General features: G+C 42.5%; 1 protein-coding gene across 1 annotated transcript in view; it reads right to left on the bottom strand.

Annotated features, from left to right (window-relative positions):
* LOC126365790 (odorant receptor Or2-like) overlaps positions 1-23,210 on the bottom strand; it is a 79,088-nt gene that overhangs the window by 22,515 nt on the left and 33,363 nt on the right. The window contains exon 3 of the mRNA XM_050008366.1: positions 6,451-6,552. Within this exon, the coding sequence (XP_049864323.1) occupies positions 6,451-6,552 (102 nt within the window). The remainder of the gene's footprint in view (positions 1-6,450; positions 6,553-23,210) is intronic.

Raw genomic sequence — 23,210 nt, 5'->3', positions numbered from 1 at the left:
ATGTATTAAAAATTGTCACATGCGTTTTATTCAAATATTCTGTTCAGTAACCATATCTACATGACTAGTCTTCAATTCACACTGCTTGTCAGAGGGTTCATCGAACCATTTTCACACTATTTTTCTTCCATTCCACTCTCGAACACCGCGCTGGAAAAACGAAGACTTAAATCTTTCCGTGTGAGTTCTGATTTCTCTTATTTTATTACGATCATCATTTCTCTCTATGTAGATGGGCGACAACAAAACACTCGTATTTTCATAATCGGGGTGGGGGGTGGGGGTGGGTGGGGGGGTGAGAGAGTGAGTTTAAGAAAGTTTAACACCGAAATTTCGCGAGAGGATCTTGCCACTGTTTTAATTATTATCACCCAAACTCGCTTATAATATCCATTTCGCAGTGGTGTAAAACGAGCTGCCCTTCTATAATTTTTTCCAATGTCCTCCGTCAATCCTATCTCGTAAGGATCCCATACCATTGTACATAATACTGAAAATTATTACAAATTTGGCGAAACATTATAGACTAAAATTGTTTGCTTAACATTTCCAACCAAATTCACCCAAAATTGATGATTATATACCTTCACTTTATAATGGGACACGCTCCTCTAACAATACCTTTTTATATAGAAACAACCGATACGATGTATACTGTCGATTTTTGTATAGGTGAACATTCTCGGCTTTTCATATGATTTTGTATACGATGTATTATATATCTGGCTAAAAGGTATAAAAATAAATTAATGTGTTACAGTAGACATGTACTAACAGTTAAAATTACTCTTCTTTTAAAAGTACTTGAAATTACGAAATTTCTGGTATACTTAAAAGTTCTATTATTAATTACACAATCTGATGACAATTATTAAATTTATTTCTTTATTCATTTATAAAATAATAATATATCTTGGTGATGATTCTTTTTTGGTCAAGAATGTTGGTAAGCTCTTTTGTTTTGTAAACTCATTGTAATAATGTGAGTACCGCAGAATGTGGGAGTAGTGCGCATGCCTCTGATGGAAGTAGACGTTTTTCTAAGTTTGTCAACAACAGAGTAATTATTGTTTTTTTTTTTAAAGTGGAAATTCCAAAGACAGTCTGATATTTAATAATGCGACAAAGAATAAAATTCAAAAAATATACAGGCAGATCTTCTTTAGTTATTTAGTCACAGGAGCCCACAACGTTAAATCAAAATTTCAGCCGCAAGAATGTAACGCTAGACGCAAGACTTAGACCCAACACCACAAACAGAAAATGAAGACAAGTAGAAAGTTTTTCTCTTGTATATCTTACGCCTCTCGAAGCTTTTCAAAATACTGAAGAGACTAAGAGAAACAGACAACCAGAATACTACCAAAGTCTGACACCCCTTCATCTGAATTTCGTGACAATCAGTTAATAGGTCAGTTGGTGCGGCTTATGCTACCCTGTTATACGCTACTTTCACTAACTTTGAGTTCATCCATAGTGTGTTTTTCTACCAAATGTGATAACTTTGGCCGGCCGCCGTGAGCGAGTGGTTCTAGGCGCTTTAGCCCGGAACCGCGCTGGCTGCCGCTACGGTCGCAAGTTCGAAACCTGCCTCGGGCATGGATGCGTGTGATGTCCTTAGGTTGTTGTTGTTGTTGTTGTTGTTGTTGTTGTTGTTGTGGTCTCCAGTCCTGAGACTGGTTTGATGCAGCTCTCTATGCTACTCTATCCTGTGCAAGCTTCTTCATCTCTCAGTACCTACAGCAGCCTACATCCTTCTGAATCTGCTTAGTGTATTCATCTCTTGGTCTCCCTCTACGATTTTTACCCTCCACGCTGCCCTCCAATACTAAATTGGTGATCCCTTGATACCTCAGAACATGTTCTACCAACCGATACATTCTTCTAGTCAAGTTGTGCCACAAGCTCCTCTTCTCCCCATCTCTATTCAATACCTCCTCATTAGTTATGTGATCTACCCATTTAATCTCCAGCATTCTTCTGTAGCACCACTTTTCGAAAGATTCTATTCTCTTCTTGTCTAAACTATTTATCGTCCACGTTTCACTTCCATACATGGCTACACTCCATACAAATACTTTCAGAAACGACTTCCTGACATTTAAATCTATACTCGATGTTAACAAATTTTCCTTCTTCATAAACGTAATCCTTGACGTTGCCAGTCTACATGTTATATCCTCTCTACTTCGACCATCATCAGTTATTTTGCTCCCCAAATAGCAAAACTCCTTTACTACTTTAAGTGTCTCATTTCCTAATCTAATTCCCTCAGCATCGCCCGATTTAATTTGACTTCATTCCATTATCCTCGTTTTGCTTTTGTTGATGTTCATCTTATATTCTCCTTTTAAGACAACGTCCATTTCGTTCAACTGCTCTTCCAAGTCCTTTGCTGTCACTGACAGAATTACAATGTCATCGGCAAACCTTAAAGTTTTTATTTCTTCACCATGGATTTAAATACCTACTCCGAACTTTTCTTTTGTTTCCTGTATTGCTTGCTCAATATACAGATAGAATAACATCGAGGACAGGCTACAAACCTGTCTCACTCCCTTCCCAACCACTGCTTCCCTTTCATGTCCCTCAACTGTTATAACTGCCATCTGGTTTCTGTACAAATTGTAAATAGCCTTTCGCTCCCTGTATTTTACCCCTGCCACCTTCAGAGTTTGAAAGAGAGTATTCCAATCAAAATTGTCAAAAGCTTTCTCTAAGTCTACAAATGGTAGAAACGTAGGTTTGCCTTTCCTTAATCTTTCTTCTAAGATAAGTCGTAGGGTCAGTATTGCCTCACGTGTTCCAACATTTCTACGGAATCCAAACTGATCTTACCCGAGGTCGGCTTCTATCAGTTTTTCCATTCGTCTGTAAAGAATTCGCGTTAGTATTTTGCAGCTGTGACTTATTAAACTGATAGTTCGGTAATTTTCACATGTGTCAACTCCTGCTTTCTTTGGGATTGGAATTATTATATTCTTCTTGAAGTCTGAGGATATTTCGCCTGTCTCATACATCTTGCTCACCAGATGGTAGAGTTTTGTCAGGACTGGCTTTCCCAAGGCTGTCAGTTGATCTAATGGAATGTTGTCTACTCCGGGCGCCTTGTTTCGACTCAGATCTTTCAGTGCTCTGTCAAATTCTTCACGCAGTGTCATATCTCTCATTTCATCTTCATCTACATCCTCTTCCATTTCCATAATATTGTCCTCAAGTACATCGCCCTTGTATTGACCCCCTATATAGTCCTTCCACCTTTCTGATTTCCCTTCTGTGCTTAGAACTGGGTTTCCATCAAAGCTCTTGATATTCATGCAACTGGTTCTCTTTTCTCCGAAGGCCTCTTTACTTTTCCTGTAGGCAGTATCTATCTTACCCCTAGAGAGATAAGCTTCTACATCCTTACATTTGGCCTCTAGCCATCCCTGCTTAGCCATTTTGCACTGCCTCTCGATATCATTTTTGAGACGTTTGTATTCCTTTTTGGCTGCTTCATTTACTGCATTTTTATATTTTCTCCCTTCATCAATTCAATATTTCTTCTGTTACCCAAAGGTTTCTATCAGCCCCCGACTTTTTACCTATTTGATCCTTTGCTGCCTTCACTATTTCATCCTTCATTCCTTTCCCCCATTCCTGTTAATGGTTCCCTTATGCTCTCTCTGAAACTCTGTACAACCTCTGGTTTAGTCAGTTTATCCAGGTCCCATCTCCTTAAATTCCCAGCTTTTTGCAACTTCTTCAGTTTTAATCTACAGTTCATAACCAATAGGTTGAGGTCAGAGTCCACATCTGCCCCTGGAAATGTCTTACAACTTAAAACCTGGTTCCTAAATCTCTGTCTTATCATTATATAATCTATCTGATACCTTTTAGTATCTCAATTGTTCTTCCATGTATACAACCTTCTTTCAAGCTTCTTAAAACAAGTGTTAGCTATAAATAAGTTATGCAAAATTCTACCAGGCGGTTCCTCTTTCATTTCTTAGCTCCAATCCATATTCACCTACTATGTTTCCTTCTCTCCCTTTTCCTACTCTTTAATTCCTGTCACCCATGACTATTAAATTTTCGTCACCCTTCACTACTTGAATAATTTCTTTTATCTCATCATACATTTCATCATTTCTTCGTCACCTGCAGACCTAGTTGGCATATAAACTTGTAATACTGTAGTAGGTGTGGGCTTCGTGTCTATTTTGGCCACAGTAATGCGTTCATTATGCTGTTTGTAGTAGCTTGCCCGTACTCCTATATTTTATTCATTATTAAACCTACTCCTGCATTACCCCTATTTGCTTTTGTATTTATAACCCTGTATTCACCTGACCAAAAGTGTTGTTACTCCTGCCACCGAACTTCACTAATTCCCATTATATCTAACTTTAACCTATTCATTTCCCTTTTTAAATTTTCTAACCTACCTGCCCGATTAAGGGATCTGACATTCCACGTCCTCTTGAGTAGTCCCCGCCCGGAGATCCGAATGGGGGACTATTTTACCTCCGGAATATTTTACCCAAGAGTACGCCATCATCATTTAATCATTCAGTAAAGCTGCATGCCCTCGGGAAAGATTACGGCTGTAGTTTCCCCTTGCTTTCAGCCGTTCGCAGTACCAGCACAGCAAGGCCGTTTTGGTTAGTGTTACAAGGCCAAATCAATCATCCAGACTGTTGCCCCTGCAACTACTGAAAAGGCTGCTGCCCCTATTCAGGAACCACACGTTTGTGTGGCCTCTCAACAGATATCCCTCCGTTGTGGTTGCACCTACGGTACAGCTATCTGTATCGTTGAGGCTCGCAAGCCTCCCCACCAACGGGGTGGGGGGGGGGGGGAGGGGTCCTTAGGTTAGTTAGATTTAAGTGGTTCTAAGTCTAGAGGACTGATCACCTCAGATGTTAAGTCCCATTGTGCCTAGAGCCTTTTTTTGTGATAACTTTGAGCAGAACTTTCACGGCTGCTTTAACGTTAAACACACCCAGATAAGACAGTTGCTCATTGTGTCCCAGTGAGTAGCGAAGTGTTAGATTTCCAGTATCCACCGCTAAACACAACGTGGATCAGGCTTTCTCAGCCAATGTGTCGTGACATTTTATTGTTTGGCAAGGCACTACGGAGCATGTCGGGAAATTTTTTCTATCTAGCGATCTAAATTTCAAAAGAGCGTATTTCTCTTTTTAATGCAAGCTGTAATAATTTACAATCAATTCCTAGACAGTCTGTACACACTAAGTGGCAATTTATGGAATAAAAGATTATTTACATTTGCTTTTAAGGGCTTCTCTGCTCTTCAGCATTTGACCTACATTCCCATTCGCCAGTTTTCACATTCATGGCAGCTTTCCTCTTCCATAGCTCTCTTTCTCATCTTTCCAATAATTCCCGCTCTCCATGTTATTCGCGGCTTCCCGGGGCGAGCAGTGCAGAATTGCTTTTGGCCATCTCCCTTGCTTCATTCTCCGTACATGGCTATACCATTGTAGCTCTACTCTCTGTTCTTTACACCACAGGTTGTTCCTTATCCATTAGCCCCTTAATTTCCTCATCTCTTCTCCTCTCCGTTCGGGACATCCTGGCTGCTCCATTTATTCCATACCTTTCTACTGCCTGTGGTCTACTTCTCTGCCTCTCACCCAGCGTCTATCTTCCTTCACCATATGTTAGTATACTTTCCACTGCTGTCTGAGGAATCTTCTGTATTTCTTTGGTGGAATCGGTCGAGTGGTGGTATGGGAACTTCTTCCGGCATGATACTATCTACTAATTGTTATTTGCCGATGATCAAGAATCGATAACACAAAGTGGAGAGAATGTCAAGTTGATGATAGAGAAGTTAATGGAAGCATTTGAACTAGGCTCGTTTAGAATTAATATGAGCATAACAGAATACCCAGTAGTGGGAAGAGATGGAAGAGGCACAGTACTGCCGCAAGGAACTCTTACAGCTATAAGGCTTCTGTTCCATTACGCATTCCTCGGGAAGCTTGGAAACAGATGTGGAACGCAGGATCCAGCAGGCAAGAGCAGCATCTTAGATGTTCTGTGGAGCAGGGCAATATCAAAAGAAATAAAGGATAAGGCCCTCCGTTACTCGTGAGGCTGTTATTATATAATGATGTGATCCACTGGTACAAAGAGTGGAATGCTGTGACACCTTTGCTTTACGTAATATCGATGTTTACTGTTCGGCAGTCGCGATTGCGCAATCACGAGAATGGTGACGTAGTCAGTGTAATCATCTAGAGATACCAGACTCACCTTTCATGCTCAAAATAGCGTCTCGTCGCCGTGCGATAATTTTCACAGGTGGTAGTGTTAAAACCGGAATATCGACAACATGGTGCTGTTAGGACCGTGTGTCACGTTGATACAAAGAAAACAATAAATGAAAATAAGACTAGGTAACGTGTAAGACATTTAAAGCGATAAAAAAAAGTGTCCTACCTGCTCCCGGACGCTGTGTGCACCCAGGCAGTACAGTAGGATTTGCATTGCGACGGTAGGACCGGAAACCAGACACTTCAACAACGCGCCTCTTTCTGGACTCTGTGAACACAAGCACAAACCCATCACTCACTAACGGACAGTTCACCAATGTATCGTTTTATAGGGAAAATTAGATGAGAAGAGTTGGTACACGAATAGCGCTATACGTGTAGTACAATTAAAACAAAAATTTTGAATGCGAGTAATGTATTTACTTGCTTCTCGAAAGAGTATTTACATGAGCGACGAGGGCTACAGTAGACGTAAGAGAATGCAAGACACGTTTAAACTTGTACACTAGTGTTTTGTAAGTTCAATACAGAGTGAACTCTATAAAATATAAGTACATTTTATGGAATATAAAATCTTCTTTTAACTCACTTCGTTCTTCAAAACTCCCGCTTCTCAACGTTTCAGTCGTACAACTGAGACTTCTTAGGAAATACCCTTCTTGAGTGACATATCATTGTCGATGACGAACTTCTTGCTGCAGTTCTTACATAATATTTTGCTACTGTTTTGTTGAGCAGTAGGCACTCATTTGTTACCCGGTAAAGCTTAGCTGTACCGAGTATGTCAGACTGCTTCAGGAGATACTGAGGGTCCTATGCTAAAGGAAGTTTACTGTTTATAATACTGTAATGGGGTAAACACAACAGTTCTGCTTACCGTGCAGCAGTACAAGTTTCACGAAAGCTTTTCAATCATTCACGTCGTATGGAACACACGTGTGCCTTACTGTCTTGTGTAACGAAACGGTTTACCGGCTATTAACAAAATTTATTTTCGTAAAGCGTGTTTCTAAACTACACTTACATACTCCTATGAATTTAGAAGAGGAACACATGTCTGGAAACGAACCATCTCCATGCTGTAGGAGCGAGTGTAAGACTGTGTGTTTCTTTGTTTCATGTCTCGTGGATGAAGGAGCGATAGTGACGTACTACCTTCTGATAACTACTATTTATTGTAAACTAGCGCGGTAATATTGCCCGGAGCAAAGGTACCCACGAATGGAGAATATTCTTAACACACTCTAGTCTCGCATTTCCTCTGGTGGTTAGAATCTCGCACTACTTCTCAAAGGTTGGCTTTGAGACCTGCTAACTCATTAATAAATCGCTTACCAATGTAATAATTACCAGCCAAAGGCACATTCAGAGAGCGCCTCTCTGGCAGCAGTCAATCCCGAACACCGAACCCCCCGCTGCCGTATTAGAAAAAATATTTTTTAAATATACGTGGTGTCTGTTCTTCCGGATATGTCTGAGAGAACAGACACCACATAAATATAATCAAGGCTACGACGGCCAATGAACTTCTCAGTGCAGATGCACCCCAGGTTCGAACTCTTACGGAATCTGCGAATACTGAGGATAATGGGTAAGGGGAAATACATCAGCAGTGTGTCATTAAGTTGAAAATTGAGTCTGACCGGGGTCGTGCTAATCCGTGCAGTTGCGATGACCAGTGTGTCTAATGGCTTGATGGCCAGAGCCTCTGCCTAGTAAGCAGGAGATATGTATTCTAGCCCCGGTGCGGCACAAATTTTCAGCTTTCCCCATTGATTTAAATCAGTGTCTGCTAGCAGCCAATGCCTCTAATTCCTCTGCGTCTTAAAATAAAATTATGATATTTAGAAATCGAATTCCCATTCTGCCTCGCCACATGGACCTGTTAATTTGTAATATGGCAGAATCTGTCATTCAGAATGACTAGTAGCATGTATTCCCAGAGTCATTTGGCGTAAAATCTCAGTCAGAACTGTTTCCCGTTTTCAGGAACTCTACTTGCAAGTGAAAATGCGAGGTGGCTCTGCATTTCTAATAGTGTTGTACCTCCAGTTAGCTATGCTTTTCCTCCTCTCACCAGGAAATAATAAACTCTCCAAAAAGTTGAATATAGCAAATATTCATATGCGCCAGAACATATCTCAAACGGTTTTCTCTCGGTTAGGTAGAATTTAGGTAGTAGATACCAATCATAAAGTTAATATGTTTGGTGATTAATAAACACAGTCTTTCTACAGTTTATAACTTGATTTGGTACCAAATTGTGCTTGGTTTTCTCCATCCTTATCCCTTACATGAAACTAATATGTGCCTTCCGCCCCTCCAGTCCCACCCTCTAACTCAGCTCAGATCCTCTGTACGAACTTGGTCGGGTCACAGAAAATGACGCTTGTTCGTATTACGAGTTAAATTACTAGAAAGATATGAGGAAGTGAACTGAAACTTTATGCGACAAAATGTTATGTGGTTTCAATGCAGTGATCACAAAATCACCTTAAATGAGCAACAAAACTGAGAGTACTATTATACTACTTGTCCCAGACACAACTTGATTTTTGCAACGCATTGGGCATTGATGCTCGCTTTGATTCAGTTTGAGAAGTGACTTGTAAACCTCTTGTCCTTCTCTGAAATACGTTCACTCACAAATGTTGTGTTAGGGAGCTGTATAAATTCGTACCGCTTGTGTTTTGCAAGTTCACATTCCGCATGCTTTGGGTTTATTTATCGACTTTTATTGCGTCATTACATGCGTGAATCCAAAGGCAACTCGCTTAAGAGCACAGCCAAAGATACACAAAGAAGGTAATCTGATCCGCCCTGTGGTAAGCTCTATAAATAGCCCAACATTCAAATGTCACAGAAACTGAATGAAATACTGGTGAAAAATTGTACATATGAAACAATGTATTCGCTTTCACAATATACTTGATTATTATCACTTGACATTATCAATCTTTACTGAAACATATCCATAGAAGAAGCTGTAAGAGCAATACAAAAGAACCTTATGAAACATAAGAAACTTGCATACACAGAGATTACTGAATTTGTGGAACTACTCCAGATTACTCTAAGTTACAACTACTTTACCTTTAATGGCAACATTTATAAGCAACCAGATGGCCTAGCAATGGCCTCATGTATGTCAGATACCATAGCTGACATATACATAAATCATTTGGAACAAAGTTATTTAGTGGCCAAGAAACCTGCCTAAAGAAAATTAAATTTTATAGGGGATATGTGGATGACACACTTCTGTTAGTGAGAGGGGATGCCAAAGACATAACAGACATTCTAAATTGCTTCAGTAATCTATAAGAGAAAATAACGTTTACGTTGGAATATAAACAAGACAAAAGTATCAATTACTTGGACTTTACTATTACAAGAAACAACAACACTTGCGCATTCAAATTTCAGTGTCCGACACCAAAATCCGAGCAACCTCTTGTCACTTGGACATTCATAAGCAGTCGAGCATACAGGTCACTGATACGTGGGGCAACTAAAATACCTTTGAACCATGAAAACACGCAGCAAGAAATTAATATAGTGAAAAAGATTGCAGTTGCCAATGATCGTCCTGCTTCCATGGCAGTCACAGTCCTATATAAAATAAAGAAAGACCCTAACGCAAAGTGTACCACAGAAGAAAACAGACAAAAACAAATGTTTATCTAGCATCCCATACGTTGGCAATAAATGACAAAAGATTGCACATATTTTGAAAAATCTCGAAGTATAAGTTGGGCTTTCTACATCAAATAAACTACAACAAAAACTAATACATAATATAAAGTGTAATTATAACGCATACTCAACTTTAGAATAGCAAAGTGACGTGTCAGGAATGCTCCTTGTTCTTCATAGGACAACCTCACTGAATTTTTAACACCAGGTACACTGGAGACATTATAGCCTACACACACAACAGACACCAACATCAACAATAGCCACACATGTACATAATAGAGGACACCCATTTGGAAAAGTAGAAAAATGTGAAAGCACTCCATCGACTAAATGAAGGGCATAAAATGGATTTGTTAGAAGAACAGGAAATATGGTCACATTACAGAAAATGCAAAAAAATATCAAACGAAGAACTAGGAAGTGAATCAGACGTTTTGACAATATACTTAAATAAAAACAGTAACAAACGGAAAGAAGCAACATTGTAAGATAGATATAAACAAATTATAATCCATATTGTAAAGATAATTACTCTCTGTATAAAAGCATTTCACACTCTGTGGAAGACCTGCAACATTACCTCTGTCCAGTACCTCTAAAAATATCTTTGTTACTGTTTATTTATGTAAGTTATTCTCGATCATTAGTGTGCAGTGAACGTTTTGTGTGATGTTTAATATGTGAGAGGCTCTGCATAAATGGACTAGCTGGCAGCTGTGACAGAGCGGCTCCAGGCGCTTCAGTCTGGAACCGCGTGACCGCTACGGTCACAGGTTCGAATGCTGCCTCGGGCACGGATGTGTGTGATGTCCTTAGGTTAGTTAGATTTAAGTCATTCTAAGTTCTAGAGGACCGATGACCTCAGATGTTAAGTCCCATAGTGCTCAGAGCCATTTGAACCATAAACTGTAAGTACAAGTTCTTCCAAGTTTCGATATTAACTACATATAAAATCGATAACTAACTAAAAATTGTGGGTTTTTAATATATTGCAGTAAAGTCCACAAAACTAATCGGAACCGCACAAATCGAAAACATTACGTAAAAATGGCATAGTACAAAGAGAAAAATACTTGAAAATGGGAATCATTTCCCTAAAAACGTCGTGTACAATATTAATAAAAGAAAATCGTGACTGGTAGCAGAAAAGTTATTTATAAACGAACCCATTGTTTTCACAGTCGCAGGCGTCCGAAAAACCATTTATAATGGACAAAATTAGATCATATCATTTTTATTTGTTCACTGTTACTATTTGAGTTTACATATTATCATTTTGTCATTTGGAGATAGTGAGTGGAATTGCGGGTGCTAGAATATGGAGTTCCAAGTGGAGAACTCGGAACATTTGCGATGTATTCTTCTGTTTGAGATCAATACATGGATGACAGCAGCGGAGGCAGCCAGAAACATTTGCGCCATTGGACACAACGTAGCAAGAAAATGGTTTTCTCGTTTGTAGAAAGATCATTTTGACATTAGTGACTCTCAACATTTAGGAAACCTTCGTGGTTTGATCAAGATCGTTTGAATGCATTAATCCACAATGATGAGTGTACTGGAGAATTGACAGATGTGATGAATTGTTATAATTCCGTCAACGTGCAACATTTTCATGCAGTGGGGAGGTTAAAAAATCGATTGCATGGGTACCACAAGCTCTAAGCCAAAATCATAAAAATCAGCAGATGGCTATGTGTACAGCTCTGCTTGCTCGTCGCCAAATAGCATCTATGCTGTATGGTGTCTTTACGCTATAATAAGGAAAAGAAAGGAATGGCTAGACCCAAATAAAGATAAATTTCCCGTACAGAGACCTACGTGCATCCACAAAAGTTAATGTCGTGTATCTGGTGGAAGAGCAACGGTGTGGGGTACTACGAATTGCTTCCCCAAGGTGTAACTATCACAACCCACATTTATTGCCAAGAAGTCTTGCAGGCGTAATCCAAGAACTACGACCAGGAAGACTGCGTGAAATGGTGCTAGTCCTCGATAACGTCCGCCCGCGTTCTGCTAGACTGAAAGAAAAAAAGACTGTACGGGAGATGGGTTGGGAAGTCATTCCGCACCCATATTAGCCACCTGATTTTTCTTCCTAAGATTTTCACCATTTCCGCTCTCAATCGAACAACCTTCAACGAACTTCCTTTCCCGATGAAAATGCACTTCGAACATGGATCGACGAATTCACCTCAAAACTATTTGATTTTTTACAGTCGTGGAATCACGAAGTTATCCCAGCGTTGGCAGACTGTAGTAAATAATGAAGGAGACTATGTTGTCCATGAATAAGGTCTCTGTTACGTGTATTTATTGTGTTTATTAAACTTAACAAAAAAGCTAAGTACTATGCGGCAACCCAACAGGAGCAGACCCACGCGCTGCCTTCCAGGCGGGATACAAAAGCTGACGACGAGACTTTTTTTTCTCCTACCATTTCCCTTTTTGCTAGGTACTGCTTCAGCTTTTTTGTGATATCCCCGTGTAGCTGAGTGACTATCAAAGTGCTCCCACCTTTCGCTATAAGACTTTCATTTGTGTAAACCATGGCTTCGCCACAGAAAGAGGCTTCGCTTTCCGATCTTATACGTTTTCAGGTTCAGCAGATGACGCAGCTGCTTGATGTCTTAAATGGACTAGTGACACTACAAACTGCAGCTACTTTGGCTCCTCCGGCGCCACCACCTGTACCGACGCCGTCGTCGACGGCGCCGCCATTTCCTGCCTTCAATCCTGTCGTTGAACGCTGGCCAGAACGTATCGCCCAGCTCGAGGCACACTTCGCAGCATACAACATACCAGATGCAGAGCGGCTTGCCTTTTTCATTTCCAACGCGGGTGTTGTGTTGTACCGTATTCAAAATGGTTCAAATGGCTCTGAGCAGTATTGGACTTAACTTCTGAGGTCATCAGTCCCCTAGAACTTAGAACTACTTAAACCTAACTAGCCTAAGGACATCACACACATCCATGCCGAGGCAGCATTCGAACCAGCGACCGTAGCGGTCGCGCGGTTCTAGACTGTAGCGCCTAGAATCGCTCGGCCACCTCGGCCGGCTGTACCGTGTGCTCGTGAAATTGTTTCCACCACCCACCCAGAAACTAAAACTTACGACGAAGTGATTGATGCTTTGAACTCTCACTTCCGTGACAGTGTAAATGTGTTAGCTGCACGCTACAAATTCTTTCGCCTTCGGCGTGGCCCTTCTCAGTCCAATAAATCTTGGTTACCGGACCTTCAGGGACTAACTTCTGACTGTGACTTTAATTGCTCATGTGGACTCTCACATGCGGATATAATGAGTAGAGACGCTATTGGGTAGAATGTGGCGGATCACCACAGCCGGCCGGAGTCGCCGAGCGGTTCTAGGCGCTTCAGTCTGGAACCGCGCGACCGCTACGGTCGCAGGTTCGAATCCTGTCTCGGGCATGGATGTGTGTGATGTCCTTAGGTTAGTTATGTTTAAGTAGTTCTAAGTTCTAGAGGACTGATGACGTCAGCTGTTAAGTCTCATAGTGCTCAGAGCCATTTTTTTATCACCACATCCGCACACAAATCCTCCGTTTAAAAACCCGTCTCTGCAGGAAGTAGTGGACTTGCTACACAGACAAGATACCTTAGACATGGCTACTTCCGCGTTGGACGTGATCCCGTGTGTGTGTACTGTTAGCGCGTCACAAGACGTTCCCTTCCGGCCGCTCCCAGCACGACGAGCCACACCGCGTCGCACGCGCCCAAGTAAACACGTTTCAAACCAGGCACCCACAAAGAAACTGAAATCATGTCTGAACTGCTTTCGCGCCCACCCACGGGACAGTTGCCCATCCCGTCAATCACAGCGTTATTTTTGCAATGAAGAGGGGACACGTACAAGCCGTGTGCAGTAAGAGAAATTCTAAGTCACAACGCCGGCCGCGGTGGTCTCGCGGTTCTAGGCGCGCAGTCCGGAACCGTGCGACTGCTACGGTCGCAGGTTCGAATCCTGCCTCGGGCATGGATGTGTGTGATGTCCTTAGGTTAGTTAGGTTTAAGTAGTTCTAAGTTCTAGGGGACTTATGACCACAGCAGTTGAGTCCCATAGTGCTCAGAGCCATTTGAACCATTTTCTAAGTCACAACATGTCTCCTGTTCGCGTGACTCGCGTGGGTGTCACCGCAACGGCAATCGCCATGATCACGATTTACATCAGCCTATGGACGTTAATGCCATATATTCAATGCCTTCTGTGTCACGTGTGTCTTGTGGGTCAAGTTTTGCCACACACTTCCTCTCGCATTCAGTGCGATGCGAGGAAACTTTTTGTTACTTTAAACGTTTGTGTACGGTCTGTTCGCGTGCAGCTGGACGCTGGTGAGTCTGTTTCTTTACTGAACAGATCGACGTATGACTTTGCTTAGTTGATCCCCGTTTCGTAGCTCACATTCCACGCTGATTGCATTTACTGGACAGGAAACCTCAGTGCTCGGCGTATGCAGTTTGCAAGCCACGTATGGTGCAACGACCCGTACAGTGCCTTTCCATGTGCTCCACTCTAGTAATGCTACGAACTTTTTTGGCATGGATGCATTTTAACTTTTTGGCCTCGCAGTTCAGGACAATGTACTTTGCATCAACGCTAGTGACCATGCAGACAGCGTAGCCACACTATGCGATGATTTTGCTGAACTCTTTTCTGATGGCCTTGGGTGTGCCACAGACTTTACTGCGCATGTTAAGTGCCAGCGCCTAGGAACTTGAAAGAACTTAAGTCTGTGTTGGGCAAAATCACTTATTACATTCAGTTCACACCAAATGCAGCGAAGATTGCAGCGCCTTTGCATCATATTCGGTGTAAGAACGTTCCTTTTGTTTAGTCTTCGGAATGTGACGCGGCTTTTCACAAGCTCAAATCAGCTTTGTTGAGTGGTGCCTGTTTGATTCATTTCGATCCCTCCGAACCAGTTGTTTTGGCTGTCGATGCATCTTCTCACGGCATCGGAGCGGTTTTCTCGCACCGCATTAATTCTGTCGATCGCCCGATCCCATTTGCTTCTAATTTTCTCCATTCTGCCCACCAAAACTATTCTCAAATCGAGAAAGAAGCTTTAGCTGTTGTCTATGGAGTAACAAAGTTTCAAGTTTTTATCTTTTTTTTATGGTCGAAAGTTCTATTTAGTCACCGACCATAAGCCTTTGACGTCGTTGTTCCACCGGTTTAAGCCAGTTCCTGCCCGTACTGCACAAAAGTTGCAACGTTGGTCTTAGTTTTTGTTTAACTACAATTACGAAATCTTGTTTCGACCTACGGCCCAGCATGGCAATGCTGATGCTTTGTCTCGTCTGCCTATCGGTCCTGACGCAGTGTTTGATTCTCCCGAACTGTCCTGCATGTTTATTAATTCGCAAGATAAGGACTTAGCTGCTGGTTTTCCGGTGGATTTTTGTCGCATTGTTTCCGTGACAGCCGCCGACGCTTCTTCGCAGATTCTTTTGCAGTATATTCGTAATCAATGCCCTCCACCTGCTACGCAGATTCGAGATACCCTTGTACAGCGTTACTTTGCGCAACGTCACAACTTGTCTGTACACCACAGTGTTGTCTTGTTACGAACTATCAATGATCAGTCTCGTGTGATTGTACCTCGTTCGTTGCAGTCCGAAATTGCTGCACAATGGTCATTGGGGTATAGTGCGGACGAAGCAATCAGTGCATCATCACTGCACTTGGGCCAGCATTGATAAACATATTGAGAATTTGCTTGCTAACTGTGGCTCTTGCGCGGAGCATCAATCTGCTCCCCGCCAGCGCTTCTTTGCGTGGCCAATTTCTACTGCGCCTTGGCAGTGCGTTCATATTGATTTTGCGGGCCCATTCTGGGACGTCCGCTGGTTGATAGTTATTTATGCGTACAGCAACTTTCCTTTTGTTGTACCTATGTCTTCTGCTACATCTGCCAGTACTGTTCGAGCTTCGACGTCTATTTTTTGCATTGAGGGCCTTCCTGAAGTTATTGTCTCCGACACTCGCCCCCAATTCGTGTCCTCCGAGTTTTAAGCATTCTGTGCTGCTACTGGCATTCGCCATCTGACCTCAGCCCTGTTCCACCCCCAGTCGAATGGCGAGGCTTAACGCTTTGTGCATACGTTTAAGTCGCAGATGAGCAAGTTGCACACCACACACTTTCGCAAGTGCACGCTCTGGACTTTCCTTGCTTCATATCGCTCTAAGCCGCACGGCACCCGTTCCCCAGCGGAACTGCTTCATAGCCACGTCCATTGGTCGCTCCTGCAGCTTTTTCACCCGCCGCCGCGCGCTCCCGCTACTTCGCCTCGTTCTGGCTCGGCGCCGCATGACTTGGTGTTCTATCGCGTTTTCTCTGGCAGGCAGCGCTGGGAGCAGGTGCGCATTCTTCGCCAGCTTGGCTGCGCCTTATTTGTCATTTCTGGTCCCTCCGGTACGGTCAAGCGCCACCGGAATCAGATCCGTTTGTGCCGTCCTCGGTTTTCTGCCGCTGGTTGTTTTCCAGCAGAACTGGAGGCTTAGCGGCTTCCGCCGCCTCGGCCCAAGACTCCACCGAAGGCGCCTTCGCCGCTCGCGCCTCCGCGGGCGCCTGCTGTCGTCGCTGCTGCGGGTCCAGTCACCTGCACCGGATGGCCGCCTCTCGCCGCCGCCACAGCCCCACTTTCGGCCGCCGCCGCCGCCGTGTTCCTCTGCGGTGCCAGAACCGATGGACGCTGAGGCTGCGGTCACGCCGCCGCCGTCGCCCACGGATGTCGTTGCTCCGCCTCCTCATCCGAGCTTACCCAGAGGCGGTGCACGGCCTGGGCAGGTTTTCCACGGGGCGTTTTCCTCGCCCCTTCGCGAGCAATTCGGGGTCGTGGGTGGACAGCGCGACCCAGCAGTTCCGCTGTCCGTCCGCTCATCTGCGCCGCCCCTAGGTCCATCCACCCGCCGTCGGAAGCCATACTCAACGACGGTGCGTCGTTTCAGGAGGGGGGGGGGGGATGTTGTATCGATAGCTACGATGCCACAATGTAGGTCTGCTCTGTTAGGTTGGCACTAAGACGGACACCGATGACAGCGCACTCTAGCCAGAGCAGGTGAGCTCTACGAGCTCCGCTCCAGATTCTACCATCAAGAGCAGACAGCCTCGAAACATCGCGTCAACCTCAGCTTGCTATTGAGACTATGTACTACTTACGATGGGTCTAAGGCTTCGCACCTACATGCTCATCGTTACCAAAAGTTACGTATATGTCATTGGCTAATATTCTCTATTAAATGTACTTTTACGAAAAAAGTTGTACCGAGAGATTTTTCACCTTTTCCTGCTCCTCACTTCCTACATTCGGCCTACTCTTCAGTTTATTGGTGCAGACCCACGCGCCGCCTTCCAGGCGGGATACAAAAGTATGAGTGCTTTACTGCAGTTCAGAATTGTTGGATTGAAGAAGTTTCAGATGGAGGAACTTGTTGGACTGGAAAATCTGATCTAAGAAGTATGCACTTAAGAGAAAGCACAGGAAGGAGGTAAGAGTGGAGGCGATTTTCAGCAAGAGCACTGGCACCGAGTGAAAGTGTAACTTTGTAAGAATTTAGATAATTCTAGACAAAACGTCGGCAACGGGCTTGCCGCAGTGGATACACCGGTTCCCGTGACATCACCGAAGGTAGAAGCTGTCGGGAGTGGCCGGCACTTGAATGGGTGACCATCCAGCCGCCATGCGCTGTTGCCATTTTTCGGGGTGCACTCAGCCTCGGGATGCCAATTGAGGAGCTACTCGACCGAATAGTAGCGCCTCCGGTCAAAGAAAACCATCATAACGAGCGGGAGAGCGGTGTGCTGACCACACGCCCCTCCTATCCGCATCCTCAACTGAAGATGACACGGCGGTCGGATGGTGCCGATGGACCTCTTTAGGCCTGAAGACGGAGTGCATAGACAAAACGTCACCTATTCAGACTGGATTTACCACTGATGCAATTATATCAGTGGCTTTAACAGTTATGTCTCTATGTTGAACGAAGTGAAGATATCGCCTCAGAGATGATAATAGGTGATTTGATCATGGCATCTCGTGGGCGCATACGATACTGTGTGGACTGTCACGGCAGCAGATCGTAACTCGACGCAAATGACGTTCCAGTCTGTAATGAAGCGACTATTGTAATTACATTGGTTCAAATGTTGTTGTAATTCATAGTGAATTGTGCATGCATTTAACTAATAGTTGTAACTTCGTTAAATACTCAGTGTTTGTTAACTTTTAACTGAATTTCATTTCAAAGTAAAAATTTTAAACGTTTATCCAAAGAAGAACAACACATTTCCTTACAGGTTCATTTAGTTAGCGGGGAATCGCCACGGAGATCCTCAGCCAAATCAATTGACAGACGCTGAAAGAGAGGCGTAATGCATCACGGTGTGGTTTTCAGTTGAAGACCCGAGAGTGTACTTTCTAGAAGAATCATACAGCTGCTTCCTCTTACATATATCTCGCGAAGAGGCCACGAAGTTAACGTGGAGGGTCACCAGCAATTGCCCATCCCACGGAACATACCATAGTGGAACAGGAAAGGGGGGAAATGATACTCGTAGTGGTAAAAAACGAATCCTCCACCGCACGCCGCAAGGTGTCTTGCGGAGAACACATATAGATGTAGGTGTCTTACGGTCCATAGCCTCCGAAAGAAAGCTTATTGACTCGGGACAACAGAAAAGGCCACCGACCACAGTGACTTCTTAGAGAGAAAGTCGGAAGTCGAATAAGAAAATGCTATTCTTTAATATGAATGTATAAAAATATTTTTGTCGCAATAATCATACTATTTCCAATTGCTAATAGTTACAACAGCATGTTGCAAAACTGATTTTTCTATGGACATGAACCTCAACTTTCTTCACTATGGTTTTTCACAACGGTGTTAACAAATTGTTTGACTATCGTCATGATTTCTATTCTTTTTTTTTTAATCTCAGCATATCAGACAATCGTAAAGTAAATGCTGTATAATTGGCTTTTAATTAGACAGTTGCTATAAAATTCTCTCTTTGTAGAATTTAGTTATCACATGTTTACAACTGACATGGCCATCACCATAGATTCTGCCTAGGCTTCTATAGATTCTAAATACGGTTCTCAATCAGGCATAAATTTGACGACGCCTGTAATCTCCTTCACTTCCCAATACACTCACATCTCAAAACCTCACGGGAAATTGCACGATTCGACCAGCTGATCACATACATATCGTCAATGATGCGTCTTCCAAACTCCAACTAGTCAACAAATATTTTGAAAACGTTATGTACACTCTTATCTGTTGCTATACGTCTGAAGGTAATACTTGTATCGTTCGCAAAAATGCGCGTTTTGAATACAAATAACACCACTGCACACGTGTGAGAAATAGTAGTCGCCTAAAATCGACTTCATGCAACTCCAGTAACAATTTCCGCCAAGACAAAAACTCTCTCCTACTTCGTTTAATTGGATTATTTCTTTCCTCATTGTTTGAGTCAAATAAGATTTGAAACAGCCGCTCTCTGAATCATTAATTCGATTTCATATCTGTAGAAAAAGTTAGTGATTTACATATACACACAGATACACGAAACAATCGCTTATCTTTTAGAAGGACACCAACCTACAGGTCCTACAGGAAGGGGTGATGAAAATTATTGAATATCATTTGTTATCAAGTACGCTTTAAAACAATTTACTAATCAAATATAATTTTTTCTCCTCAACAGCAACGAGATACAAGGCTCAACTTAAAAAACACATTAACGATTAAACTTGAGGTTTCAGCCTTAAGAAAAGACATCAAACATGAAATACCATAAGCGAAACGGTTTAGATATTCTTTAAAGTTTTTTAAAAAAGTAATACAATTCATAAAAACAATAAACACTAATAATTTACATTGAAACTCATGCAGACGCACACCATAACCTGAAAATTACATTAGAGTAATAGAGTGACCCCACGTAAAGTCAGGCTAGGGGGAGGGATATTACGTGAGAAGAAATCAGTAATCTTTTATGGAGGTTGTGAAGAAAATGGTCAGCATGAATATGGAACGGGATTTGTGGTGAGCGAACGAGTAATATGGCAAATAAAGGCCTTCAGAGCAGTCTACAACAGGATATCGTGTATAACTATAGGTATGACGATCTGACTCTTGTTCATGCATATGCACCAACAAACGTAAGTGATGAAGAGGAGAAGAGTGAATTCTATGAAGAACTGGAAAAAACTGTGGAGAGCATTAGCAACATAAAACTTAAGATATTCTGCGAGACTTAAATGCCAAAGTGGGACTAGAAGAGATGTATAGACCAATAATTCGAAAAGAGAGTTTACATACAAGAACAAATGAAAATGGCCTGCTGTTAATCAGTTTTACGTTAAGTCAGAATCTTGAGGTGAGCTCAATAACTTTCCCCCACAAACAGATCCACCAAGGCACCTGGATTTCTCCAGATGGTAGCACCGTCACTCAGATAGATGTGAGGCAGAAGAAGTGTGTGATAGATGTGAGATCGTACAGAAGAGCAGATGCGGACACAGACCACTTTCTACTCATAGTCAAATTATGGTTACAGCTGTGCTACAAAATGAAAAAGAACAACGTGACCAAGAGACAGTTTGATATTGAGAAGCTTAAGGATCCAGAGATGTGCCAGCAGCATAACATTAAAGTGCGTAACAAGTTTGAAGTATTGGTATCAGACAACGCTGATGAAATAAGTGTTAACAAGCAGTGGGAAGAAGTAAGGACCTCTGTAACTGAAGCAGCTGAAGAAATTCTAGGAGAGAAAAAGCTAACAACGAAGAAGAGATGCTTCAATGAGACATGTGAACAAGCTGTGAAGACCAGGAAGAGAGCAATGGCGGTGCACATGCTGGACAGACAATGTGAGGTGCAACAGGAAACACTCAAGACTGTAAGAAGAGAAAGAAGCAGGATTCTGAGAACAGAAAAAGGAAGTCCATGAACAATATGCTTGATGAAATCGAAAAGGGAAATGCAATATCAGAGCGCAGGATAATGTTTCAGATGTTGAAACATGTGGGGAATGGTCACAGAAACGAATATTTAGTTATTAATGGTAAGGATGGAAATATGCTAACAAACAAGAAAAAATTTCTGAATAGGCGGAGAGAACATTTTGAAGAACTATTAAATGCTGAAGATACAGAGAGTGTCTCTCCACATGAGAATAATACAGAGGGTGAAGGAGAAGCCGCAAATGTTCAAGTGGCTCAGCAGGATGTAGAAAGAGCAATGAGGAAACTAAAGAAAAATAAGGCACCAGGAGAGGATGGGATAACGGTAGAGATGTTGAAGGCAAGAGGAGAAACACTTCAGGAAGAGCTATGCAATCTCATAAAAGAAATTTGTGAAAAAGAGGAAATCCCAGAAGAGTGTAAATCAGCCGTCATTATCCCCCTGCATAAAAAGAACAGTAATAGGAATTGTAACAACTACAGAGGCATTTCTTTCCTAAATGTACCTTATAAAGTTCCATTTTTAATAATACTTGAAAAACTTCAGCCATTTGCAAAAAAATATTGTAGGAAAGTATCAGGCAGGCTCCAGAAGAATCAGAGGAAGAGATGGCAGAAACTGTAGGGGACCTAGTGCAAAATTCAAGTAAGATCGGGTTACAGATTAATGCGGAAAAGACCGAGGTAATGAAGGTACCATGAGAATACCCAACGACATCCCATTACAGGTAGGGATATGGAAATTTGCTAAAGCGGAAAATTTTAAATACCTTGGTACGTGGTGCAACAGGTAAAATATTTTAAAACAGGAAATAAACCAACGTATTGTGAACGGGTCCAAAACTTATGTCAGTCTAAAGCAGATAATGTCATCCAAGAATCTGTCAATTAAGAGCAAAGTTAGAGCATACAATAGTGCCAGTATTGTTGTATGGGACAGAACCCCTCAGCACAACAAAGAAGGATGAAGAAAACTTGCTGGTCCTCGAAAGAAAAATTATAAGAAGGGTCTTTGGACCTGTCCAGGAAGGGAGCTCATGGAGACGTAGAAAAAACCAAGAATTGTATGAGCTGATGAGGCAACCCAACATCGTTCAAAAACTGAAAGCGCGGAGACTAAGCTTGGCAGGCCACATTGCTAGGAGACCAGACACCTGTCGGGCGAAAGCCGTACTCATGGTAAAACCAGATGGAACCCGTGCAGTCGGAAGAGCCAGAAAGCGATGGGAGGATGTGCTATAGAAGGACCCTTGCCAGGTAGGAGTCCGTGACAACTGGATCCAAAGTGCACAATATCGCCATCTATGGAGGAGCATTGTGAGGTCGGCTCGTGATCTAAAGGGTCCTTTAACACCGATTTGATTGATTGACGTGGTTTAGTCCTTATAGAAGAATATGCTAAACGAGAGATCCCATAAATATTTTATTTTTCCTTATAGGTGACAACACTTGCCAAGTGTTGTACTGGAGCTCTCATCAAGACTCTGTAATGTTTTATGCTGGAAAGAAGTTGTAATTTTCTTATTTTGGATGAGGTAGTTGCCAAGACTTCCACTTCATGGAGAGCTGTTGTTTCAACTTCTAGCTTGCTTAACATCCATGAAGTCTGCCAGTCGTTGATAATTTGTAATTTGAAGTGTCTTGTCTTGATAGCCAAATACAAGCGAGACTTATATAATAATATAGTAAAGGCGAACTGCTCGTCACAAATGAAAGATAACATTACATACGCGTACTCAATCATTGTAATCTCCCGCTTCCACTCCCTGCCCCCCCCCCCTCCCCCCCACGGCCACCACCACCTGGCCTCCCCTCTCCAAACCTCTTCTCTTGTATAGGTCAGGGCGCACAGGTTTTTGATCAGAGTATGGCAGGAGCAACGCCAATCCCAATAAGCCGATAATAAGTGGAGCTCCATATGTGCAAACTTCGACTTGATGAATGCTTTTGTTTCATTGAACAGATCATGAGAGTGGCGTTATGTCGCGAAAAAAAATATGAATGATGGTCGCGACTATTACGAACTGCGGATACTCAAGCCAGTAACTTGTGCCTCAAAGAATTTGTACAAACTAAACTCCTAACGGTACACTCCAATAATTCCCACCAACAGGATGCTTCTTCATAATACGAGGGCTATTTGGAAAGTAATGAACGATAGGTCGCGAAATGGAATCCACAGTGGAAATCAAAACGCTTTCATTTGCAGCAGTTAGCTACAACTTCCA

This window comes from Schistocerca gregaria, chromosome 4 (genome assembly GCF_023897955.1).
Source record: "Schistocerca gregaria isolate iqSchGreg1 chromosome 4, iqSchGreg1.2, whole genome shotgun sequence".
NCBI classification, from domain to species: domain Eukaryota; kingdom Metazoa; phylum Arthropoda; class Insecta; order Orthoptera; family Acrididae; genus Schistocerca; species Schistocerca gregaria.
This window is presented reverse-complemented; position numbering and strand designations above follow the sequence as displayed.